Source organism: Gallus gallus, chromosome 3, assembly GCF_016699485.2.
Source record: "Gallus gallus isolate bGalGal1 chromosome 3, bGalGal1.mat.broiler.GRCg7b, whole genome shotgun sequence".
Taxonomy (NCBI): Eukaryota; Metazoa; Chordata; class Aves; order Galliformes; family Phasianidae; genus Gallus; species Gallus gallus.
Genome location: NC_052534.1, coordinates 12,395,786 through 12,423,367, shown reverse-complemented (window position 1 = coordinate 12,423,367; position 27,582 = coordinate 12,395,786). Strand labels below are relative to the sequence as shown.

At 43.2% G+C, this 27,582-nt stretch overlaps 1 protein-coding gene and 1 long non-coding RNA gene across 3 annotated transcripts in view; one reads left to right on the top strand and one right to left on the bottom strand.

Moving 5' to 3' along the window:
- Window positions 1-6,039, top strand: part of ISM1 (isthmin 1) — a 40,866-nt gene extending 34,827 nt beyond the window's left edge. The window contains exons 6-7 of the mRNA XM_015283525.4: window positions 2,530-2,619; window positions 4,248-6,039. Coding sequence (XP_015139011.2) covers window positions 2,530-2,619; window positions 4,248-4,765 — 608 coding nt within the window. The 3' untranslated portion in view covers window positions 4,766-6,039. The remainder of the gene's footprint in view (window positions 1-2,529; window positions 2,620-4,247) is intronic.
- LOC107052858 overlaps window positions 1-27,582 on the bottom strand; it is a 97,376-nt gene extending 69,794 nt beyond the window's left edge. Inside the window, exons 1-2 of one of the 2 annotated variants that reach the window (XR_005858755.1) lie at window positions 27,278-27,582; window positions 21,793-21,863 (exon numbers count right to left, since the gene is read on the bottom strand). This is a non-coding gene — a long non-coding RNA (uncharacterized LOC107052858). The other variant, XR_005858754.1, reaches the window with a different exon arrangement.

The window sequence follows — 27,582 nt, the reverse complement described above, 5'->3', positions numbered from 1 at the left end:
TGCAAAATCTCCTGTCCTTGGAAGTCAACAGCTATGTTAAGGTGGAAATGTCACCTCCTATCTGTTGTCACATTGCTCGGTTAGATGGAGAATTATAAATGTTAAAGCTTGGTCATGCAGCAGCTGGGGTGCACGTTGGGATGAAGGAAAGGGTAGTTTTAGCTTGAATGTGTTCAGATAATACAGCCATGACAAGGAGCCTTTCCTTAGCTCCTGCCTTTCTAAAGGCACGGACATTAAACACCAGTAAAGCAAGTGTCATCATCATTAAGCTTTTGCTTTACTGAAAGCAGGGCTGAGTGCTCAAACATACATAATAGAAGTTTAAAGCTGCTATGGCAACCTTGTCTCATGATGTTCTTTAAACACTACTGTGGGTTTGTATTTAGGTGAATTTGCAATGCGGTGATGCAGTAGTTTATACAGTCATAGAGTCTTTTGAGCTGGGAAGGACATTTAAAGGTCATTTGTCCAAATGCCTTGCAGTGAACAGGGGTACCTACAGCTGGATCAGGTGCTTCAGAGCCCCATACAGGAATGGGGCATCCACCACCTCTATGGACAACCTGTTCCAGTACCTTACCACTCTTATGTGAAAACCTTCTTCTTTATAACCAATCTAAATCTCCTCTCATTTAGTTTGAAACCATTTCCCCTTGTCTATCACAACAGACCCTGCTGCTGAAGAGTCTGTTCCCTTCTTTCTTAAAGGCTCCCTTTAGATACTGAAAGGACAATGTTGCAACAATGCATGGGATATGTGCCATTTCATTACTTCCCAAGGTCAGAGAGAAGTAAAAACATGTACCATGGTGGTATCACTAAGCTTACTTAATGATTCAGAAAGGCAGAAACTGGAGGCCTGGTTTTTGTATTGGGAAGAGACATGTCAGGAGGGCTAGAAAAATGGTTTAGGAACCTTGGTTAGGTGGTTGGAGGAGGTTCACTCACAGCTAGATGCATACCTTCATTGCAAGATAACTATTTCTAGGCAGTTCAGGAGAAAAACACTACTGGTCTTTTTTCATGCATCTTAAAGCCTAAATCATAAGGGATTAAATCCAGAATAAAGCATGTAAGCCCCCCCAGTTATATTTCCCAGTATTTATTACCAGCTAGCATCCAACGGGGGCAAACTTGAAAGAACGTATTATGCCATATAACAGACCCCCAACAATCAGCAAGCAAAATATATTCACTCTTTAAGGCTGTGCTGACATTTTTAAGATGACAAGGGCAAAGCTCAGCTTCTACTGTTTATAATTCCAGCAGAGAATTACTGCCTTGTAATGGATTCTTGGGTATCTATTATTCTTCATCTGCTACTGGAGTTAAGGCAAAATCATATGATAATTTTATTGAAAAGCTGCCTGAGGCTGTTTTGAAGCTTTGCAAGCCACTATTATGCCCTGGTTCGGGAGATCAGGAGAAAGTTCAGGGGAAAGAAGATGGATGGTGAACAGACTTCATTATTAACCATATAGTTATCATGTGTTAAAGAGCTTTCTTCTCTCTGTAGAGGTTTTTGAGTCAAGGGGGAAAAAAAAAAGAATAGTGTTCAAATGGTTCTTTGAAGAGACAATTGTTTTAAGGCTACATAGCACAGACTGGGAAATATTAGGTTGCTAGGTAGGGTGAACTAAAACAGCACAGAAAGGATGCATGCTTCAGAAGGAGCAAGTCATTTTTCTGGAAATCCATTTGTCTCTCTACTGATAGCAGACAGCTGGCAATTGCTGGAAGATCCTGATCTTTTAAGATCCTCATATTTTTATTCCATTGCTTCTGCTGCTGTGATATTGCTGCTGAAGCTGAGGGAGGGGCTTGATAGTTAAGGTTATTTATCCCTTGCCTACTTGCACATTTCAACTCCTAGTACTAGGAGAGACCAACAAGCACCATTCTTTTTGTAACAGCATCTTTCTTCCTTGCACTCCCTGAAAACTGTTTGCCTATGTATGGACCTGAATTTATACACCTGTCTTCAGACATGTTGCTGTGATTTACGACATGACACAAATGCTGTTTCCCTAGTGCTTTATAGCTGCCATCAGGACTCATGTATTTATTTTGTCAGGCATTTGTATTATGTGCTTTTGAGACAATGCTGGTCACATAAAGCTGACTAGGTGCAGAGCGTGCAAATGTTCTACCTGAATTACTGGGAGTTGCTGGCAAGCCTTGAGTCTAGAAAGAGTAGGAAAACATTGGTTCTCCCATCCATCACTGCACCATGTTCAAAACAAAACAGTTTGCTGCTTAAATACAATCTAAATACTAAACTTTAAAAACTTTTTACCTTGGGGTTAAGCTAATTCTTTAAAACAGCAGTTAGTTTTGTAACACCCTAGATTCCTTGTTCATTATACTTTTAAATGAATGCTCCCTCCAGCAACAACTTCAGAACGCTTCTTTGACTAACAAGGCAGGTTTCAGAATGGGGGGGAGGAGGAGGAGGTGGCAGAGAAACAGTTGATTTTGTTCTGCACTGATGGGAAAACACCATCACCATTAACATGTTTGCCATAGGGATTGAAGATACCTTCCGGACTGCAGCCACAGAAGTGAGCTTACTCGCTGGGAGCGAAGACTTCAATGCTACCAAACTGTTTGAAGTTGGTAAGCAGCTCTGTCAATCTTCCAGTAATAGATAAGAAACTAACTTGGATTTTCCTATTCTGACTCTCACTGTGAGTCCAATGTTTTAAATTTACTGCAAAAAGCATCAGTAAAAATGGTTGTTTATTATCTTGCTTGAGTTTACAACATGGACGTACTCACTTCCATCACAGACTTTCTTCTCTTAACAAATTTCTGTGCCTCTTTCACAGTAAAACTGTGAGTCTCTGTCCTAGTTCAGAAAAGAGCTGTGAGTGTCCATGCTCATGGATGGCAGAAATCAAACACTGTTTAGCATGAAGATACTATAAGAGCAATTTAAATACATCTGTCACATTAAAAATGAAATGGCAATAATTTTTATAAGCCTGAATAGGTTTTATAATGGTGTGTTCTGCAGTGGGATGAGCCACAGCAATTTTATAGAGCATGACTTGATACTTGGTCTATCCAAAACTCAGCCCACCTCTCTAACATTCTGATTTCATCCCTCCAGTGAAACCATTCTCAAATGCTGGTTGCTGGACCAAACAGTGGTAACAACTGGGTAAACAGAGCTCTCCAGCACCTCCCTCCTGCAGCGCTGGAGCACAGCAGTTAGTGACAGCTGGGAAAGGACTCTTTGAAGAGATAGAAAAACAAAATACAGATAACTAAGTAAATATTTTGCAGGAATGTTTGCTGTAAGAGTTTTAGGTCCCAGTCATTACATTACTTGAGTCCTATTAAGTGCAGAGCAAGATGTGCAGGGTTTCTTAAAGCCCACAGCATGACACAAACACCTTAAACAACATTTTGGGCAGGAGATGTTTTAATGGATTCTTTCAAGACTGTTGCAAAATAATAAAAGGCCAGTATTCAGTATACTACTAGTCTATAAGTCTCTTTAATTCCAGCTATAAGTCATAACTTAGGTGCCATTAAGTACTCCTAATGTACAGACACTGATATTATGTCACATGCCCCTTTAGAATCTGAATCATTTCTGGCTGCATTGGTGAGAAGTCAGCCAAGAAATATCCCTTCGGGAAGATGAAGAGAGGAAAAAAAAGCAGTTGGTAGTTAAAAGGAAGACATAATTAGAGCTTAATAATAAACTTAAAAGTAATCCAGGCTTTGCTTGCCATCTTGCTGTTTCCAGCACAGTAAGAAAATCTTTTAACATCTGAATCTGCTGTTCGTACAAACGCGAGTGTGTAGACAAGGGCTTTAAACCAAAGACAGACTCCAAAGCCCTGTACAAGTTCAGGGAATGCAAACTCCCAGTGTCAGTTCTATTTCTTGTAAAGCTCTGCTAGTGTCTCTTGCACTGCATGGGGATATCAGGGCTGGGCTAGAATTTGCCAGGTAAAAGAAACATCAAGGATTGTTACTGGCATTGATACTGCAGTTTAATTCAGCATAGCACTGCTTGAGGCCCTTGAAGTCAGTCATCTCTTTGATTTCTTCATCAGACAGGACAGCCCCTTAACACTTTGCAGGCAAGACAGCCAGCTTTTGCTGCTGCCCTTGGTTTCTTAGGCAAAGCACCAGTGCTGAACAGCAATGCTTTAATCATTTGTTATCAGATCATATCAATTGGGCTGCTGCATCATATCCTAAGCTTTCAATTTCCTGCCCTTAAACAGATACTGATAGCTGTGAAAGATGGATGAGCTGCAAAAGTGAGTTCTTGAAGAAATACATGCACAAAGTGGTCAACGATCTTCCCAGCTGTCCTTGCTCCTACCCCAGAGAAGTTGCTTACAGCACTGCTGACATCTACGATCGGATTAAGAGGAAAAACTTTCGTTGGAAAGATGCAAGTGGTCCAAAAGAAAAACTGGAGATCTATAAGCCTACTGCACGGTACTGCATCCGCTCCATGCTCTCTTTGGAGAGCACAACCCTGGCAGCTCAGCACTGCTGCTATGATGATAACATGCAGCTGATTACCAGAGGGAAAGGGGCAGGTACACCAAACCTGATCAGCATCGAATTCTCAGCAGAACTCCATTACAAAGTGGACATTCTGCCCTGGATTATATGCAAAGGTGACTGGAGCCGGTACAATGAAGCACGGCCTCCAAACAATGGGCAGAAGTGTACAGAAAACCCTACAGATGAAGACTATTACAAGCAATTTCAAGAAGCAAGGGAATACTGAAGAGGTTTTCCTCCTCTTCAGACAGAAAATAGCATTCATTTCCTGGATGCCAAAGAACTGATAACTGCTGCTGCATTACCTCCCTGACAGGGGCTGATCAGTTTCTTCCTAATGAATGTGTATAGTTGTAATATAATACATAACTATTTTTCATAGTGTGTGTAATTTATAAGCACATATCTCTCTCTCACACACCTATTTTTACATACAGACATACATAAAACTTGTCCCAGTAAGATTTTATACTACAATAATGTTCATTTAATAACGTGCATTTTGCTTTATTCACCAACTACAACATGTGAGATGGGGGAGCAGGAGCTAGGGGTGCAGCTGCCATCACCATCACACCATCAGGACCGAGCTGCAGCTGAAGAGGGTGTATATTTAAAAGTTATTAGGAACAACAAGGTTGAAAAAATGTACTCTTCATATGGGAATGGTTTACAAGATTAATGCACCTACAGCATTAGTTTTCTCTATAAGTGATTTCATGACTAATCATGTCTAAGAAAGTTGTTTTGTTTAATTTTGTTTTGGAATTTACTATAAAGGCTCACTAGCACCTGGAATTGTTGCTGTTACCTTCCAGGACAGGTCCTCACTATCCACCTGGGGCAGGCCTGCAGCGAGGGAAAGTTGTGGCTTTCCTATGAACCCTAATCAGTCCTAGGGCAGTGGTTCTCCAGGAGTTGCCACAGCTCCAGATACGTAACTACAGCTGGCAGGGCCAGTGTCTTATGCTGGGCAGCAGATCTTCAGGGCAGCTACCTGCAAGCTAAGCACGCTATAGGTCATTGGAGGAGTGAAGCGCAATATTAAATATAAAGAGTGTTTAAAAGTGAAATACACATTTCTAAGTAAGTTCCCTCAGGCAGAGCATGCACCCAGCCTTTTTCTCCCCTCTTTATCATATGCTGAGGGCACAGTATCCTACAGAAGAAGCTGTTCCTTCAAGAAGCTGTTTGGGAGGGACTACGGGGAGTTAAAACCTTCGTTTTTTTTCAAAAAAAGCTAGCATTATTTTTGTAAAGTATTTATTGAATTATAACAATAGCTCACATATGGGATGTGTCTCTAACATGAAAGGCTTCAGTAGATGGAACGCGATCGCCAAGAACGACTGTTGTTAGGCAAAGATTTACTTCCAAATTTTTATAAAGCGCGTGTTTACGTACATGACCCTGTAAAGAAGTGGCTGATACCTGCATTTCTATGAAAGATAAAAATTACACCATGGGTAAAATAAATATTTACAGTTCCATCCCATAAAAGTCTGTCTTGCTGCACGTCAATAATGCTTTCATTTGGAAAACTAAGGCTAAATGTCACTAGAGAGATGTGTATTTTCGGATTGTGTGGTCTGATGCCCACATGTGCTCTGCATGTGGAACCGCACACAGCAGTAAAGCCAGTCTTGCATTGCAGTCAGCCTTTCTTAGCTAAAAGACTCAAGACAGCCACAAAAGACAACTCCTTTAACTACACACGTGGATATATACGTACATACTGTAAATCTCTGCACTAGCTCTGCTGGCCTTTCAGGTACAGGCTGATTGCAACTTCCTGGACAAACACATGCATCTCCTCCCTGCATTACCTTATATATAAAGAAGTCTGCCGTGTGGGAAGCACCAGGATGGTGGCAGTCTGCCCAGGTGTCACAACTTAGAGGGCTAAAAAGAAGCCCAGAGCTCAAACGCCCGCTCTGACCAAAGGTGCAGGGTGTGTGCTGCAAAGCTACTCCCAGTCTGCCAGATCTGCTTTGACAAGCTGCAAAGCCACAGCACTACACTTACGCTCCAGGCATCCAGAAACACAGCAGCCCAGGCAAAGCTACTGCACATACACAACGACTGAGGTGCTGAGGTAATGACAGCAGCTGGGAATCTTGGTGAAGCCATCAGATCTCCACCCACACAGGCTCAAGCTGGAGATCCAGGGAGGCACGGCTATGTTCTAGCACTAACTGGTAGCAATGCAACATGGCAAGTTGAGCAAGAGGGTAAACATGGGGATTGCCCCTTAATTTTTATAGGAACCAGGTTTGGTAAATTCTTGCAAGGATGTGTGAAGGAGCCCTTAGGTAACTGAGCCAGTTAAATTGATAGCAGATGGATGAAAAGTGAAAGCAATTCCAGGATCAGTCACTTGCTAGGGAAGGCAGGTATTTTCTGTAATATGGGGGTAAAGACCCTGCTTCTTAGTTCACTTTACTGTGTGGGGGAACAACAGGCTCAGATTTCTCTGGGAGGGCAATGAGAGGGCAGTCACAACTCTTGAAATATAAAACATCCCTGCGTTTTAGAGATTAGTAAGTTACAGTGCTATTGAGAGATGTTACTGTACCATTGAAACCAAACATAACAAAGTGTCAAGGAAGAGGACAAATTATTCTAGTAAATGAAATGACGCACAGTGTTTCAAGTCTTCCCACTCCCGTTTTGCCAAGGCTGGAAACACTAAAGGAGCTGAAACCACTGATAAGGACGTACCAGTTTTTTTGAAGCATTAGTCTTGGAGCACAGATCAAGAGAGGAGTCACACTTCTGCAGTCTTAAGCAATAGCCTTCATTAAAAACAAAGCTAGTACTATTTTGTAATAAATTACATCCCTTCAGGACAGGGCTGCTTCTTCCTTTTCCAATTTTTTCCCCTTAATTTCCTATCCAACAACCGACACTGTACCTGGAATGACTCCGAACAGTAGAATTTAGCAAAGTGCTGGAGATATCATGGCCAAGTTTGGCTCTGCCTCCTGAATTCCATGCTGGAATAAGACCTTAGGAAGGCTTCGCAGTCACCCATTTCCAGGTACAGCCTCAGTAGTTAGCAGAAGCTGCTGCTGTGTCTCTGACGTAGCACAGAGCAACCAAGTTTGAAGGCCCAACCAAAGACAGGAGGGGAATTGAAACAAGCAGAACTACACAAGGCTTATGGTATCAATGAGAAATCTTCATGGCATCTAAGGTGGCCATCCCAAAAAGAAGCTTAATGTACAGATTTTACATCAGTTTGCTATATCTGAGCATCTCCATTTACCTATTTCTCCTCAACGAAACCAGAACAAGGTATTATCTCCTTCTGGCTGCATGATCCTCTGTGCTACCCTTCCCTTGAGCCAGCTCAGCTGATGGTGCACTAAGAGGTAAAAGGCAAGTTATCCTCATTATTTGTAATGCTGATTTACCAACAGAGAGATCATTGCATGGCCTCAGAGCCAAGCTGTCAGGAGTGCCTGAAGCTGGCACTGCTGCTGAGAAAGATGTGTGGTGCAGTACCCTGGGGCAGCCATAAACGGATCAAGCGTGTACCTTTGATGGTTAAAGAGGATGAGCAGGCCTGCCTTCACATTGCCCAAACAGCTGCTGAACAGCAAAATTCCACTAACATAACCCACAGTGATGCATATGGGTTATAGGACAATATAGTGAAAAACAAAAACGCACACACATTCACAGATCCCCTCAGTTCTGCATTTCTTACCAGCTGCATTTCCCCCCCCCGCTGCGCAGAATGGTTTGCACTGTCAACACAACACATTCTTTAGAAAAATGCCAGTGGGTTCATTAGACCGCCTTTTCCATTCATAGCCTTTTCATTGTGATCACAGGGTTGGTTTCAATGAATAACTGATGCACCTGACACTTCTCCCACGTGGTGCCTGCTGACACCAGCAATGATTCTGTCACTTTTGCATCCCCAGCAGTGATCCCCTCTTGACTGTTTTATGGACAAGGTGGCTCCTGCTGCCCAGGGCTGGAAAAACCTTTGGGTGTTTGTCACAGCTGTGGCTGGAACAGCAGTAGGACAACAGCAGAAGTAGTTCTTGCCCCATGTGAGGGGCAATGGCACAGCCGGGTTCTCCCTTTCTAATCACAGAGAAAGGCACAAAGCAGGGGAGAATGAGCTCCAATCTCACCCTGTCCCTGTGCAAGCACAGCCACATCCCTTCCCCAGCCTACACCAAGAGCGCCAGGGCAGGAGTGCACTTGCAGGGGGAGACCAGCGGTAAGCACCAGCATAAGGAGGACAATTTGTCCACAAACCAGTGTGGAGGCAGTGCTGCCTGGCTGCAAGACACTGATGTGACAGCTGACAGAGCATGTGTTTTTCTATCACCAGTTTCTCCTTCCTTTCCACTTTGTAACTTTTAATGGAAAAATGCGTAGGCAGTTTCCATTATGCCTGCGCTGTTCCAGACAAATTAAGGGGTTGGCTAAGAAACCACTGGCTTCATATTTCATAAATAGTACAAACACATGCATGCATATTTATATGAATGTAAGTATATTTAGGATATCCTCTAGCCACGCACTTTATAGCAGCTCGTTGCAGCATCTGCAGGAACAGACCTTCAGAAGAGCCCTCCTTCTCTTAGGGTGTTCAGGGAATGGGGTTTTTTTTGCACGAGGGGGAGCTTCCCCAGGAAGAAGCCATTCCCCCCAGCAGAAGCCATTCTTCAGCCCTGCCTTTTCCTTACTGAGCAATGGCTTTCTTCATTTTTCCTTCTCAGCAGCAGTGCTAAAGCCATGTGTGCCTTTTGTGACTGCGCTAACTTTCTATCAGTTTAAGGAACCACACATACTTTCTGTAGTTGCTCTCTATCACACAAAGGTTGTGGGAGTGATTTTAGCCACAAAGAAAAGATTTTCATTCATTAAAATGCACAATTTTACGGGATTCAGAATGTTACATTCTAGAAGCGATCGCTATATGGTACAGGTTAGATCAGCCAAATCTAACAAAACACACTGTGGGTGGCTCTAGCTTGAATACTTCCTTTTTAAGCCTGGGCAAGCAAAACTACATGTGTTAAATGTCAGGATTTGATGAGAGACTAACTGTCTGTGTTAAAAAGGAGATGAGAGCAGCTAATCCAGCTGCACAAGGGTGATCAGCAAGGCCAGGGAGTCCATCCAACACTTCCAGGCTGGTAACAACACTGTGAGCTGCAGAAGCCTCTTTAACTGGAACTTAAAAAGGAAAGAGCAAAACTGATAGAAAGCAGGAGATTTTTCCTCCCAAGCATAGCCACCTGTTTCTCCAAAATAACTCCCTTTGCAAAATTCTTACCTTGCAGTAGGCATAGAGCTGCTCTACAGCATCAGAGGCAGAGCCCCCAGAGAAGCTCATCACCCGGTGGCGAGGCAGAGAGGGGAAACAGCAGCAGCCATCACCACACAGACAGCTAAAGAACATCCACACGCCCAAGGGTGCCACGAGCTGCTCTCTGCACCAGTACTCCCTGTTTGTCTGCCCACAGCCCATTTTTCAGGTAAAGCCAGCAGCCACACTCAGTGAACAGTGCTGTAATGAGCTTGGACCTTGTCTGGAAAACTGCTCCAAAAGACAGATCACCCTGATTACTGCTCACATGGGGGACAAGTAACAGCCTCTTGCCCTATCACTACCTTGCCATTGCACATCAGCTTTGCACATCCCGTCTATGAGCTCTCTGACAGCACAGATCACTACCACCAGAACAGCCACTGCATTGCCCTGACTTATCCCAAAACACTCCTCATGCCAATTTTTTTTTTTTTAATTTCTACTTTTTCTGTGGAAGAGGCTTTACCAGACCTCGCACTGAAGATAGTTTGTCTCTTCTAGCTGAATTCCAGCACAGATAAGGCACTTTATACACATGGGCTCTCTTTGATGTTTGATTGCTTGACTAAGACCACATCTTTGTCCAGCTCAAGGTAGAAAGAGAGAGCAAAATCTATACAAATCAGGAAAGCATTAGGTAAATTTAGCTAAGAATTCATCTTCTTATCAAATCAAGCACGATGCTGTTTCATTTAATTAGCCTATCTGCAGGAAGTCAGAAAGAACAACCCATGATGCTCTGTGCTGAGAGGAGGATAGTCCCTGGGCAAGTCAAAAAAGGAGGGTATAGTTTAACTCTCTCCAAATGCCAGCACTCATTCAATAAAGAAACATGCATACATGAAAGTAATGTGTGAAAACAAACCCTGACTGATCAAAAATATTTGCACACTGTCTTTGATGACACACAGCTGGGAGGAAGTTTTCATCTGCTTGAGGGTAGGAAGGCCATACAGAGGGATGTGGATAGGCTGGATCAATGGGCTGAAGCGAGTTGCACGAGCTTCAATAAGACCAAGTGCTGAGTCCTGCACTTTGGTCACAACAACCCCATTCAAAACTACAAGCTTTGGGCAGAGGACCTGGAAAGCTGTGTGGAGTAAAGAAATCTGGGGGTGTCCAGGTGGTCAAGAAGGCAAATGGCATCCTGGCTTGTATCAGAAATAGTGCAGCCAGAAGGAGGAGGGAGGTGATCATCCCTCTACTAAGCCCTGGTGAGGGCACACCTTGAGTACTGTGTTCAGTGTTGGGCCCCTCACTACAGGTAAGATATTGAGGCCCTGGAGCACGTCCAGAGAAGGACAATGAAGTTGTCTTATGGGTAGCAGATAAGTGAACTGAAATTGTCCAGTCAGGAGAAGAGGAGGTTCACAGGAGACCTTATCACTCTCTACAACTGCCTGAAAGGAGGGCGGAGCAAGGTGAGGGGTCTGCCTCTTTTCCCAGGTAACAGTGACAGGATGAGAGGGAGTGGCTTTCAATCATGCCAGAGGAGGTCCAGGCTGGATATTAGGAAAGATTTCTTTTCTGAAAGAGTGGTGAAGTATTGGAGCAGGCTGCCCAGGGAAGTGGTAGAGAAATCACCTGGGAGGTTTTCAAGAAACATGTAGTTACAGAACTAAGGGACATGGTTAGTGGGCATGATGATCTTAGTGATCTTTTCCAACCTTAATGATTCTATGATTCTAAAATTCAGATTTGCATAAAGTGAGCAAAACGGTGTTTCTGGCAGTAAAGGACTGGTGGCACAGCCAATGCAGGAACATGTCAAGTGGACCATACCACATGCTGACAGGAAAAATACTTAGCACCTGCACATAGCATGACATAGTAGATGATCCTGTCCTTTATACAGCTACTTTTCCCATAACAGCTTTCTCCTGTAGCGGGAATGGCACAGACAAACATTGCAACGCACTGATGCGGCCATGGACATAGAGGGGCTTGACATCTACCTTTGCTCCACGTCAGCAAGCATGAGCAGCATGGGACAGGGCCCTCATCCTCTGAAGTCAACAGCAAGGGTTGATTCATCTTTATTCCACTCTGCTGTTTCGGGAATTGAACTCTTTACCAACAAGAAGCAAGTAAACATTTTCCATTCCCTTCTTTTCCTAGACATTGAGCAAGAGTAACTCTTGTAAATTGCTTCCAGCTACTTCAAGACAACAAGGGAACAAACAACTATCAACAAGCATTACACTCATTGCTTCACACGAAAACAGTTATGAGAATGAAGAGATCCTGACAGGCAATTGGAAAACATTCTTTTTTATGCTAATTTTATTGTATTTTAGACCAATTTTCCATTATTTAAAATGTGCAATGTAATGAAGAGTTGGAATGCCTTCTTTTATCATAGTATTTCACACCCAAGGCCTCAGAGCAGTTTTGTGAATCAAACTCAGCAACAGTTTTGCAAAGCAAATGGTTTAGGAAGCAAAGAACTGGAAACAGCAGTTTTAGAGTTGTTGGTAGTCATGAAGGAGCCTGAAACAGAACTAAAGCAGTGTACTAGTACTTGGCCTTCTTGGTCCCCTCCTGAGGCAGACATCAGCACAAAGCCCTCCAGGTCTCCATCCGGGTCTGCAGCACCTTGTCTGCATGCCCATGCTGAATCACTCCCCAGCAAAGTCAGGAAGGAAGGAGAGATGGTTTCATCCCAGGAGAAAAAGCAGGGAATGGCCAATGAAATGCTTTGTACGTGTTGAACCAGGGGGCTGAGATGGGAAACTGCAGCTCCTTTGTCACCCCACACCACTATTTCAGATATTCACTGGGGCAAGGAGACAGCATCAGCTGTCTTGGGGCCACTGCTCACTGGACCATAGCTAACTGGGACCCATCAAATAGCTCCATTCTCAAGAACAGTTCAGTTCCCATGGACAGGCAATCCTATTGCAAAAACCAGTTGAAACTGGTGCTGTTAGACAAAGAGCTCAAAGCCTGGGCAACCATAAAGACTCTTGGTGATCCCACACAAACACATATGGGTGAGGCTTTGAGTACTTCCATGCTCTTGCATATAACCATAGGCAATGGTAATGCAAACTTCATTAGATTATTGACACATAACTGAAGGGCTCCAGGGGACGACCATGAGCTGCAAGCTTAACTATACCCATAAATCAAAGCTCATACAACCCCTTCCCAAGAGCATTCCTCAACTGTGGGCGTAATTTCCAGACAAAGCAGGGACGGACCTAGCGTCAGTCTGTACATACAGCCTTCTCAGATGAGCACCATGTTAAAAACACAACAGCCAGCTCCTGCGCACCTACAGGGGGACTGGCAGGCATGGGCAGCAGGAGCACAGCCAGACCCAGTATGGTTTGCCACACACTCTAACCTCAGCACATTTATATGCCACAGTGCAAAGCTTCTCTAAGAAACACATCTCAAGAGTTCCAGTTAGTATAAATGATCATAAGCTGAACATCTGTATAGCTTTAAAGCATGAAAATCTTTGTGCATGTGATGGTACCAGGAGAATTAACCTGCCCAAAGTCAGGACAGGAAAGAAGGGCTGTGGCAAAACTGGGAACTGACTCTAAACCATTTTTCCTATAGACATCCAGTTCAGTTCTAAACACACAAGCTGTACTAGTGTTTTTGATGCTGATATTTTCTAAGATTTCGGTGATGATATCTCATTTCCACCATCATTTCAGACCAAAACTGAGCAGCTGCCACGCTGTGCAAGGCAAAGCCTATGCCTATGTTAAAAACCCTCTGAGCCTCAAAGTAGAACCTGCATGGGCCCTCCATTCCTTGAGTGCAAACTGGCAGGTGCACAAAGCCTGCACAGGCATCTGTTCTAGGTGGCTCTCAGGAACGTGCTATTCACAGGGTAGCTTGATGACTCACTGTCCTGCATCCAGGAGGCCTTTGTTCTCTGTAGGGTGAAACCGCAGCCTTCAGTTCATTAAATGCAATCACTGCCAAAAGGATGAGTCACAAAGCCAGTTGTGTAAGCTTGGTTATGATGAAAGCACAAAGGACAGACATTTTCTTCATGGAGGTTTGCTTGCATCTGCCAAAACTCTTCTGAGGGGCACAGGTGGGCAGATGGGCTCACAGTGGTACAGCCCTGCTCCATCATATCCTATCCTATCCCAGATGAGCTCAGGCAGATGCCCTGCCTGCAACCAGTCACAAAGCACTCAGGCAAGCAGTGAGTACAGGCCCAGCAGCCGAAGAGCATCCTTACAACACCAGCTACAAAGTTTCCTCTGTTGCCATCCAGAATGCAGCCAAAAAAGAAGGGAGCAGTAAGTCCGGTCTAGCTGCCACAGTAACCTCACTGGCCACACCAAAGCCCAACTCTTCTTGCTGCCCCATCCTTCAGCCCTTTCTAATAGATACAGGGGATGATGAGGAAGCAAGTGGAAGAGGGAGAAGCATCTCCAAAGCTCCACCAACAAAGCTGCTGGCACAGCATGCCTTCACTGATGGATTGCAAACACCACCAACTGTGGGATGCAAAAAATATGTGCAGCATGTTCTGGCTTAAACTGGACCACGTTTTTCTCTCCTCATCCTCTGCTTGTTAGATTGTAAAGCCTTTGCCAGGACCAAACACGTGCCCAGCCCCAGGAGCCACCAGTGGGGTGAGAAGCCTTGTGCCAGGACCAGATCTGGTCTCTCTTCTGCATCAGACCTGAGCAATGGGCTTTTGTTGGAGGGGGGGTGAGAGGAGAAAAAAAAAAAAAAAAGAGGCTACATGTGGAGAGCACCGGGGAGAGGAAAGAGGGAGCAAAAACCTCTGGGTGAGGCTGCTGAGGCAGCAGAGATGGCTTTATCCTGCAAGGGAACCTGCTCAAGTCCCTGCAGGGTGTGGAGTGAAAACAAAAGCTACGGATTAAAATCAGTTTTGGGGACAGCCATGTCTGCACATTGCCATTGCTCTTATGTTTCTACCCAACAGCTGGGAGCTCCTCTGGTGGTATAGGTAGGTCCTCAGAAAGGTGCCCAGGGGTCAGATGTGCTTTGTTCTTCCTACCCACCCTGTCTCACATCCTCACCCCCTGCCTCCAGCCAGATGTGCTCACTGCCGTGCTCCTGCCAGCCCTCGCATCTACTCTGGTGTTAATACAGTGATTCAAGCCAGGAAACTGATCCAGCCGAAATCCATAGCAAGAAAAAAGGAAAAAAAAAACACACAAAACAGCTTCTAGGAGAATGCAAGCGTTGCCTTTGAACACAAAAACCTTCTTGATGAGTTTAAAAAAAAAACATAAAAGAAAACAACAGAAGCATCTTCATATAAGCCTCCTTTTAAGTTGAAGAGAAGTGCCACAAAAATACTGACCTTGTAACAAAAAAAAAAAAAAACCAATCATGCCTTTACTGAAAGAGACATCAGACTGTATGGAATTCATCACTGGTTTACTCTTGAAATAAATCAGCTGGTAAAGTTATGATGTGACCTACTTTAACTTGTTTTGAAACTTGATGAGTATGTAAGATTGTTCCTGAAGGCTGGAAAAGGAGAAGGGGAAAAATACAGGCACCACATCCAAAACTCTGCATTGACACGTCGTCTGCTTCTACATGCTACAGAGGGCACAGCTATAGCAGTCAGCAGTGCTGCCAGTGAGAGGAAAATCAGGCTGCAGCAGTCTTCATGAGGGAGTCCAGGCCATCATCCTGCCTTAGAGCTGGTCAAAGTGAGCACTTCTGGCAGAGATTTGTTCTACATATTTTGAGAAAACTTCCCCTGATGTATGGTTTGCTCCAAACCTGAGCAAGATTTCTTCTTCTCTGTCAGGTTTTTGCATGACCCTTCTTCCTTTCTACTTTAAAGGCTGTGCACCCCTTTCTACAGTAATGGACCCACAGAGCAACATCTTCCCTTCCACCTTGCACACATGCTCCATGCAGCTGAAGGCTGTTACTTGCTCTCTCACTTCCTCAGTTCTTCTAATTTTCCATGAAATGTAATGTTCAAACTTCCATGAATGTACACTTGTGTTTTTTTGTCCCCACTCACACCCACTCCAACAGACTCCTGGTGTTCGTTTCAGTTTCAATGAGCACATCTCCCTGCTGCCACCCCGCCCTTTTGAGAACTTCCCTTAACTGCATTACCTGCATTTGCCCCATTTTACTATTTTCATAGCTTATTATACTGGCTGCCATATCCAAAACAGGAGTTAAGTAATACTACTATGTGGCCCCAACAGAGACCCCCATTCTCTTTGCTCTTTCCCAGGTGAGATGTGGAGAAAGCTCCACAAGAAACACAACACTGCACAAGGAGAGAGAATGTTGCCCAAGGGCTACAGAAACCCAGAAGTTTGGCAGGTGCGCCTCAGTGCTTTAATTAAAAGTATTTGATAGGTTAGAAGTCTGTTGATTGATTGATTTGTTTATTGTGGAGGGAGAGAGAAATTGATTATATCTACTTGGGTGTATTTATAGCAGCTTAATTTGTTTTTGAGACTTCATATTTTCTCTGATTTGATAAGATTGCGGCCCTTTAATAAGCTGAAGTATTCAGATACTTAAGACAATCTGGCACTCGAATTGTTTGCTTTAGCATTGCAGATTGCACAAGAGACATGAAAGGTTTCAGCATAGCTGGAAAGTCACTTTTGATGAAATCACCCATCGCTCCAGGGAGTGCATTCTTTACAATTTGTGCATACTGATGATATGTGTCTTCAGATGCATTTTGGCATCCCCATGCCATTTTCAGAAATCCATCTGGGACCAGGAACAAAGCAAATGCACACGAACATGAGGAAGACAGAGCTGGCACAGCTACCAGATGGATTTTCTTTAAGGAACTTAAAATCACTTCTTCATTTTGCTGGCAGAAAAAGATAGGAAAATGAGTGTTCCTATTCTTGATGAACTCTGTGATATTGTTAAATCCTTCAGACAACGTATAATTCATAGCAAAGCCGTGGCAGAATTCCTTTACACTTATCCACAGTGTGGCTTTCCCCCAAAACACAGATCTCTGCCTTCATTCCATACATAAAGAAGTTGCCCAGATGAACAATAGCTCCAACTTTAGAGACAAATCAGAATACTTGCTTCTATTTTCTTGCTTCCAATCCTGCCAGATTTTGTTATGACTCCATTGACTGTATAGCTTTCTTGTACTACTATGTATATATTAGTGTATAAACATTAGAATATATATGTTTTAGCAGACAGACAGAGGATTTTCCTGAGTGAAAACAATAACTACGTTCATTGAAAAAAAAAAAATTGTGGAACAGGAAAACCTGCATTCCTTGTGTGAAAAATAAGAGTGGTCTGCGCCAACTGCATTTTTCAGGAACAACTCACCCACATGCAGAAATAGCTGCTGTGATAGCGTCAGGATCAGTGAGGCCCATAGCAGTGTGCCATAACACTGACAGATAGGGAAAGTAGAGAAATGCAGCTTAGTCTTTGTTTCTTCCAAAGGCTGCATTATCATTAAACCTCTGACTCATATTTGAATGACTCATGTCTTCCCCACTCCTTGCTCCCAGTGTTTTGTTGCAACCGTACCTTATTCCTAATTATACCATTTCCAGAACTTCTGATATTTTGTGTTTAAGAGACCCCTTGAAATACATGCTGACATCCTCAGCTCTTCAGGGCAAGGACTTGAAGAGCTTGCCCTGCAATCTCTTATGCACATGCTTAGCTTCATATATAGGTCTGAGTGAATTAAGCTTAACAAAGTAAGGCTTAAATGTAGTCTTGTAGTCTGGACAACCACACATTATAATCTTTAACAACATTATTTTTAGAAGAGCTTGAGGGGGAAAAAAGGAACTGAGAATATTTGCTAACCTCTCCTAGAGGGGAATTAAGTGACAAAGACACCAGCCTCACTTACAAAGTAAGTGCCCACATTTCACCATATCAGCCAAAGATGACGTGTTCCCATCTTCTAGCTGAATACTACTGTTTCCAGGGCAGAGGCTGGTGGACATTTCTGAGTTGCAAACTTTCCAAACTTCTAAACCCGTCCCTGATGGCACCAGTGCAAGCACTTCTCCCACACCCAGCAGTTTGCTCAAGTTGCACATGGACATGACGGCAAAGGGCATTGCCTCCATTAAACAAAGGTGCCATGACTCTCTTCTTTCAAGTGAGCAAGATCTACAGGACACACAGGACAAAACTAAAGGCAGAAGAGAGGTGTCAGCACACAAAACTTTGGGATGTGCCTGAACAGCAGCAGAGCAGAGCAGGAAGGCACTTGTGCATCAGGGCTGTGCACATCAGCCCACTGCTGGCATGCAGTGAGGCCTGCTGCACCCTGGCAAGTAGTGGAGGGCATTCGGCGCCAGCTGAAAGAGCTGAGACTGAGCTTCACCAGTCTTCCAGTGTAAAAACACTCAGCTCCCTCTCAGTGATTAAAATGAATGAAGAGCAAGACTGTTTGGATAAACATCAGCCAAAAGAAACCTTGGAGGCAGTTAGAAGGCTACTGCTTCATACAATATAGACCATGTTTCCAAATACAAATATTACACTTGGCAAAGACGCTCCTTTGCTTCATGAGTTATGTTGCATTTTTTGTTATGTTTAAGTTTGTGCAAGAGGTATAAATAGCTGGACTGGTATTAAATGAGCTTTTCATCCCCCCACCCCCCCCCCCCCCCCCCCCCCCCAAAATATCAACATGGTTCTAACTTCATGGAACAAACACACACTATATCCTTGTGCCTGAATTTTCATTGCTTATTACAGAAAGTACCATGTAACTGAAAAACAATGTTCAAGAGCCAGATGCGAGAAATACAACTTTCCTATATGAAGTCATTTTGAGAAAACTGTTGGAGAAAGGCATCTTGTTCCCCAAATAATTTACATGTGGGCATACATGTTTATTTGCCTCACAGAATAGCAGCTAGTTTCTGCTCGCACTATGCTAGGACACGACAAGCCTCATGCCCAAACTGAGAATAGTGTAGGCTGAGTTACCTGGTTTTGTTCTCTGGACACAAGTGCTCTGGTGTATTGCTCTGCTTGTATCGTGTCTCCAGGAAACAATAGGATTTCACACCTTCCCCAATCATATGCCAGCAAGGTAGTCGGGCAGGAAGCAAGACTTTGGGAAGAGCCTGTCACCTCGTTTGGATCCCTTACTGCCCATAATCAATGTTAATAAGCAGCTCTCATTAGTGACCTAGAACCATGATGCTGCACTCTGCAGAGCATACAGCCATCTCCTGCAGCAAACCTCAGCAGCCACCCATGCTTCTTCATCTCATCATGATAAGACACTACAGTCTGGAGGCCCATAAAGCCACTGTAAATCTATTTCAAAATCTATTTCACTTTGACAGAAGTGCACCTGGGGTTGGAGGAGAAACTTTTCTTCAGTGAGAGGGAGCAAGTTGTTCACCTTGTTCTCAAGGTGGTTTTTTCAAACTCAAACACAACTACATAGCAAGCACAAAACATGCCAGTGGCCAAATACTGCTTTATTTATTTGCTCTTTGATAAATCTAGAAGTGCATTAACACAAGAGTCCAGCAGGGCCCTCGCCAGCTGAATCCCCAGCCACAGAGTTCCTGACCATGTCCAGGACCCAACACAGAACCTATTAGCACAACAGCAATTTCTGGCTGGTGCAACCAACTCATACCTGAACAGACAAGCAAACTACTTTTAAAGATGGATATAAATTGAACTACCCAGCAATGATGCAACACTCAATGGTTATCTAAGACAATCGTTTAGAAGAGTTCAAGTATACCATTAGTTCAGCATTGCTAAGGACTTTCAATTTCAAACAACACAAAGAGCTGGCTATTCCTACTGAAAGTCAATATTTACTTCTATTAAAAAAAAAAAACCTTTGCAAATATTTCAGAAGTGCCACAAGACAACCATACCAATAAAGCAGCAGCAGAAAATAGGAGTGTATGATTAATCTTTCTGCAGTATTGCAGATCCACAGCAAATACAAACCACATACTATACACTTACAGGAAAACAGAAATGAGGGGCACACAAACCTACATGCTAAAAAGAGAGAAAGGCCTTAAGTTGTGTCATAGCAGGTTCAGGTTGGATATTTGGAAAAATTTCTTCTCAGGAAGAGCAGTGAGGCACTGGAACAGGCTCCTAGAAACAGCACTGGCATAGGATCACAGCAGAGAAAGGCTGTATTTCTGTCCCACATAAGTTATGCTAGTTTGGGGTTCAAGCTATTTTGGGTTTGGTTCCTGACAAAAGACTAGCTAGAAAGCGATGACACTGTAGCCCACTTATCTTTGTAGTTTCCTACCACAGCTCACCAAGAGTGTTTGCCAAGGGTTCTCAGACCATCCTGTGTCAATCTGAGGTTCACATTGAAGCACAAACTGAAAACAAAGCCATTTGCTCCTCTCATCCAGCACAGCTTTGCTATAGGCAAGAACCTCTCATCAGAGCAGATGAATGTGCATTGTAGTACAGTTTATGAATAGCTCATTCAGGATTCTTCCTGTTATTTCCCCACGAACCAACATGAGGAAATATTGACCACTTCTGATACAGTGGTTGGTAGAACAGAAGGCTTTTCAAAAACCCCACAGAAACGCTGGTAATTTTAACTCCTGACACCACTCTATGAGAGTTGTTGAGCATTTCAGGAAGTGTCTGACCAATAATAACGATCCTACAGCAGCGTGGCCAATTTTAATTGAAAGGCCTCTATATATCTAGTAATCAAGTTTTTACAACCTCATTTTGAGTTCACATCTTTCACTGTGAGAAGCAGCCTGTGTTTCAGCCAGCATGACCATCCCCAGAAAACATACTTAGAAAGAGTCAGGTTAGACCTACAAGGCTTTGCACTCATATTCTATGAAAACAGCAACTTCCAAAACAACAGTGTGGGACAAAGTAAACACGTTACGGAGAAGAAGCATTCCCTGCATTCACTTACTGCTGCTCCTCATTTGGAAAAACTTGTATTTTTAACACCACACAATTAGTAGAGGGTGGTGAGCCTTAAACTGTCATTAGAGGTTACCAAGTGAGCCAGTATCTTGTGTAAGTAAAAAGGAGATGGAGGAGTACTGAACAAACAAATAGAGTGGGCAGGGGCATTTTTTTTGTACTTCAGTGCTGCTCAGTGGAGACAGAGAAAACCTGTACTACTGCATCAAATGTTGGTACTGTTTCAGCACAGGTGTCTCAGGTCCCTGCCTGGATTAGCAAGATCAGTCCAGTAATCTGTTCCACCACAATTAAACCCATCAGAAGAATATTATTATATCAGACAAGACTCTGAGAGCAACAGCCAAGAAGTACAACATTCAGTAAACTGAGTCTTCATATGAATTACTTTGGTTAGTGAGACTTCTATACTATCCAGGCAGACATTTGTATTCCCACACAAAGCTGCAAAATGTACAAGCAAAAAAATACAGCTGCCAACTGTAACACAATAAAAAGCATAACAACAACAGCAGCAGAACAGCAAGAGACCAGGCTGCAGCAATTAAGGATTTGCTCAAACACAACTACATGGGCACAAAGATAAAAGAAAAAGCTACTTACCTTCAGAAATGGAGAGATCTCCAGAAAACTACCGTTGCCTCCACTGCCAGCCCTTAAATGAGGTGTGGGAATGGGTGGATCCTGGCTCATTGCATGCACCTGTGCTCCCCTGGGTTGGCCCTGCCTTCCTACCACGTGCTCAATCACTGGTTCAAGCTGTGACTCAGCATTTCTGCAACACCTGTTGTTTTTTGCTTTTACAGCTTTATCTTGCACAGAGTCATATCCTTGTAGAAGCTGCAGTTGGGAGCCTTCCTGTCTAACTGCAGGGGAGGGAAGGGACCAGGGGCTGCTAAGCTGCCTTCTGGAGGCAACAGACCAATAGACGCGCAAGTGGGTCTACTGTGGTGTAGAGGAGGAAGGGTGGTCAGGCAGATTTGTGTCAACTGCACTGATGTGGACATTACCTGCATAAACCATAGGAACTCTGTGTTCACCCATTCACAGTGACTTCAGACATCGTCTTCTCAATAAAGCCCTGGAAAGTTAAATGCAAACCAGACTTGAGACACCTGCCCAATGTTTGAGCTGAGCTCAAACTTCCCTGCATTTGTACAGAGAAACCAAAATACTCAACCAACACTCATCTCCCCTCCTCCAAACTGCCCACAAAAGACTACCAAAATGTCTTCTATAATTAAAATCTTATTTGTGTGCAGGGGAAAGAGTAATAATAAGAGATTCAGGAAAATACACTTTATGATGTACACAGAAAGCCTTAGCAAACACCAGTCTTAGTTTGTGTGCAGAGGATAAGACGGCCCAGCCAGAGTATATCCCTTGCTGGTCTCTACATTCTGTCACAACTTTATTTATGGTAGTTGTGACACTGCTAAAAAATTTGTTTGTATTTTTGCATTCATGCTATCTTCCCCAGCTCCTTACTTCACTTTCACCCCAAAATCCAAAATGACCTATTTACTTAGAAGCCATAACATAAGCCCTATTTTCTCTCCTCAGCTAAGACAGTTCTGTTAAGAAAGAGTAAAACCTTAAGTATGCTTTGACTTTTATTTTTATGCTCACTATGACTGAAGAGATAATCTTAAAGACTTTGTCTTATTTTTTAAAGTGTTAAAGTACTATTATATTAAACATATCCTTCAAAAGACATTCCTCTTTCACTTGCATATTCTTATCATATAAAATTTTTCTAAATAACCTATGGAACTGCTGGCTGTGACATAGGCAAAAAAAGATATGTGATACACAGTTATTTTTATAAAGTCATCATCTAAAGATAGAAAAAAGGCACTTCTTTAAGGAGTCAGTGGCTCCACAGACAGACCTGGGGTTTTTCTTCCCTTATTTACTGTGTAAAACAAACAGATAAAAGCAGCCCACAGCCTCCTTCCAACACAAGGTCAGATCTCCATCAGGAACTGGTTGTGGGCCTTGTGTTCCCTTGTGTTTGCATTGGCTGTTGCCTTTCAAAGGTGAGATGCTTATTCTGAATAGGAAGGGAGCTTCCCCTTTCATACACAGACATCCATCTGGCCAGGCTCTAGTGTACCATGAGCTGCCAGCACTTGTGCTCCTCTAGCTGTTGCAGATTGTGCATCACCTGAAGGGGATTCAGAGGTTTAACCACAGGTGGCTCTGGAGCAGCTTACAGTGAAGCCCTGCTGACTGTCCTAGGCAGGCATGAGGTTTATTATGCAGTTTGGAAGAAGTTTCCCTGCATAACTCAAAGGCATCATTCAATCTAGGCTGAACACTTGCCCTCTTTATCCTCCTGAAAACTGTTTTTGTTTATGCAGCAGGGACATGCTTTCATTTAGGTTACTCAGGACTAGTTGTCAAAATGCTCCCAAAGGCCTTGTGTTGTGTGGAGGTGGCCAGTGCTATGAAAACATAGGAGCTGAGAGAGGGACAGGCATGGTCCCTGGGATGCCTGATGACTCCTCATGTTTCTGCACCTCCCACCACCCCACGGGGCCACATGGCTCCAAACTCCAACATGTTCACAGGTTAGTGGCACTTCTAATGGGACAGCATACGGAGCACTAGGCAGCTGTGATTTAGAGGGTGAGGAAGTAAAGATTTATAATAACATTTGAAGCAGGTCATTAAATATGACCCCCTTATTGAAAACCCCATGCAGAGCAAGATATTTTCTTGTAAATGATTTACCAGCAAGCCTTTCATACTTCTGCCTAGTAGCTTTTCCATAACCAAAGTCAGACACGCTCACATTTCCCAAGCCATGGTAGTGCTTTTTCTTCAAAATGAGAAGACATCTCAAGCCTGCGGCAAATCAGTCTGGGTAGCTCAGCAAGCAGGCAGAATGGGGGTTATTTCAAGGATGTAGCTGCTTTCTCTGATCTGAACTTCATTTGGTTACAAATACAGCCAAAAAACTTCTGAAGTGGAAGTAGTTCTATTTTAGTTTTTTCTCTTTTTCCCTTCCTACAATGTGCTCCGGAAACTTGACTCCTTGATCCTTTTAGCTCCCAACACATCATGCAAGCACCTACCAGAAATGTGCCCACCATTAAAACTGCCTGTTGTCTCTTTGCAACTCAGCTCTTTGGAGGAGATTAGTCCTCAAACATATGGCCACAGTCATCACAATTACAGCTGCAGAAGTGTAGAGAATCCTGCACGAGGCTGGAAATTGCTCTGCAACATCAGGCAGCTGTGAAATCATCAAGGAAACCTATGGCAATCAAAGGGCAGCAGAGAGCCTGCCTTCCAACATGGGAATGTGGCAGTGGAATGGGGGAAAAACTGTTTTCTTATTCTCTTGTCTTTTAATTCTCAGGAGGAAAGCGTGTTTCCATAGCTTGCTAATGCCTTGACCAGTGCCCTTCTGTTGATTGTTGCTGCTCCTTCTTGGGGTGGCTGTGCCTACGCCCAAGCGAAGGCAATCCAAGCCATGCCAGAGAGCAGCAACAGAATGCCCAGAGGTGTTTCCCATTTCCAGGCAGAAAAGTCTGGAAATCTGAAGTGACTGCCGTATAGTTCACATCACACTCTTTAAAGCCTTTACCATGAATAATTTATACTCCTGCCCTTCTGAGAGGCACAATGTTTTGCAACACTGCATTGTCCAACCCAAACTCTTGCTGAAGTTCATGGAAGTAATCTATCTTGGGTTATGTCAGCTCTGGCCCAGGCTTCAATCTCCAAAGGACAGTCACAACTGAAGATAAGCAAACAAAGGGCACAGTGTTTTGTTTTGCTTTTTCTTTTTAAGAATCATTTTTCATCTGTAGTTAGAACTGTTCGTTCACAAACAAGGCTGGATATTATTGCATGCTGCATGTGACAGCATGAGAAACCAACTGCTTGTATTCATTTAGCTAGGAAGTTTCTTTTCCCTTTTATGGAGGTGAAAAAAAAATCCTTTGCCAAAAATCAGAATATTTACTCTCATCATAAAGACATGTTGCTTTCTGATACTCTAAACATCTGATGTCCCTTAAGGAAAAAAAAATGTTTAAAAAACAACAACAACAACAAAGAATAAACCTGTAGAATGTGGACAGCCTCATTCTTGCTTTAGGACCAAACGATCAGGATACATGTAAGAAATGTCAGCACTGAAAATACCCACACCTTGATGTCAAGCACTGGATACTCTGTGAGCCTGTTCATATCTACATACCAAGAACAGTGAAATAACAAAACATTTTCAAGAAGGCAGGTAATTATTCCTTTGAGGCAGAAACCTGTATGAACCATACAAGGCAAAACTATTTGCTTGTGAGCATGCTTGTAATCTTATTATTTCTAATAGCTCCAGCTTTGGACAATTACAAGGAAATGAAGCTGTACCCATCAATGCCAGCCTACTGCAAGCTCTGCAGCTGCTCCAGCAGAGTGACAGCCTCCAGAGAGACAGCTGAATTTACTGGTGCTCGGCAGTAGGCTTTAGGTCCTTAAAAACAGAAGGAAGTCTGTGTTGAATGTTAACCTGCCTGAGCAGAACTTTTGACAAAGACCACGACATGGAGGCTTAATGCTGAAGACACATTCTCAGCATCCTAGGGGAGGAAACATGATGAGGATTTAGGTACCGGCACACAACAACGGGCTGATGCTCTGCCCTGCTCAGACACGAGCCCTGCTCACACCTCCACCGTCAAGCACTCTAGCAGGACGGAACCTGAAGTAGCACGATGCAATGGGATCGCGCGCGTTAGCTCAGATAGTGAAACCGTGCCCAAAGGGCCCTGTCACTGAGTTCGGTACCGCCCTGCGGCCACGTCGGACATTGCAATCTCCGTGCGCTGTAATATATATATTTTTTTTTTTTTTTTTTTTTTTTTTTCTGTGGAGATGTGGTGCCAACAGATGGAGCTGTTCAGAGCAGAGCTTACTCGCTTTGGCAGAGCACGGAGGAAGCAGCAGACAAGCATGGAATTCTAATTATTAAACATAATTAGAGATGAATCATCACCAAGCAGGAGATACACTCTATTTACTATGCTAAAGTGAAAAATAAGCTTGTCAACGAAGCTATAGCCTAGGACGGGGAAATCCCAGGGCTTCTCCAGCTCCAAGTGTGAGGATGTTCTCTCCCATGAAACTGGAAGGGCTCATCACACCCTTGTCAAGTACAGGGTTGGAGCCTTGCAGGCTCAGCTTGCACAGCTCTCGGCGCACCACTGCCTCGCCAGGGAGCACCCTGGGAGGAAAGAGCCGCTATCAACTGTTACAGCACTCCTTTTCCTGGCAGGACAGACCGAAATCAAATGTCCTTGGTATCCTTATTTGCACATCACAAAGTAAAAACAAGGTCTTGCAGTCTGTCTGCTATTGAAATATTAATAACCAAAAAACAGAATGGTGAGGAAATCTCAGTTCTCACTTGAAAGACTTTCTGCCTTTTTCTTGGTTTGAGGTTTTTCAGGGTGAGGAAGATTCATTAGTTATCAGGTAGGGGAAAAAGGCTTGTGTCTTCTTTCCAGCCACAGGAAAGACTTCAACGAAGAAACAAAATATTTTGTTGTCTTTCTGTTATATGCCCTGTTCCAAAAGACCAATGTATCTATTTTTATACAATGGATACAGAGTTTGTCATGGTAAAATTACCTGAACACTGTATTGTTCTTAGCAAAAGGATCACACATGCAGCAATGGAGGGACACAACTGATACAGAATTTGCCAAGCAGAAAAGCTAAACTTGACCACAAAAGCAGCTGTGGTTCCTTCATCATTCTCACCAGCTGCCCTGCTACCAGCAGCCTCCAGGGCTGCATTGGCTTCTTTGCACACTATTCAGTGTAAGACTTGCCATACCATACAATAAATTAGATTATTGCCAATTATGAAAAGTCTGTAAATAAATGAATAAATAAATAAATGGCAAATGAAGTGGTTAAAATCAATTTTTGCACCAACCTAACAAGTTCTTAATCATGAATCAAGCTGTTCTGTAGCACACAATGCTGTCTGAACATAAAGAACAGGGACTACTACTTCAGTGTTGAAAATCCACCCTATTTCTTCAGACATCTGAACACATTCAGGTACCACATCCCTGCAGGGTCCATACAGACACCCCTATCTGAGTTTGTCATCTCCCCAGAAGTAGCAGCATCTTCATTTTAAATGAGTTTCTGTGCCTCTAGAGATATTTAAAGTGAAAATAATTTTATACGAGCAAAACAAAAAAGGCATCTTTCTTTCAGAATCAAAAACAATTCCAATAAATGAAATACCAAAGGAAGAAAACAGAATTAGTTCATACCTAAACTTGTAACTCTGAGTCACAATTTGGCCAAGAAAACAATTCAGTTGCTTTCTGCCCCTCGCATATTGTTTTTAACAGTGAAACTCCCCCTGGGTTTTTGTTTACCATTTATAGCTGGGAGTTTCCTTCCTTTGAGTTCTCTTCTAATTTAGGCAACTCCCTCAAGTTGGTCAAGATTCTTGAAACTTACCTGAAAAAACTCTTGTGTGATGTGCAAAGACTACACTCAAAAATGATGCTTTTTCTATCCTTCTGTTCTTCTCCCTGGGGAATGAAGTGGTTAACAGCTTTCTAATTGCAAGTTTATTTCAAATCATGTATCATAAAGCCTTCTCTGCTGTGCCTGGCATTGTTTGTCTTCTGGTTAGCTAATTTTCTTTCACAGAAATTACATGACACATTAATACACTAAACATGGGGTTTGAAACAATCACCCTTTCCTCTTCAGACACACACATCGTTGCTTTCAAAGGCCTTCATGTCACAACACTGACC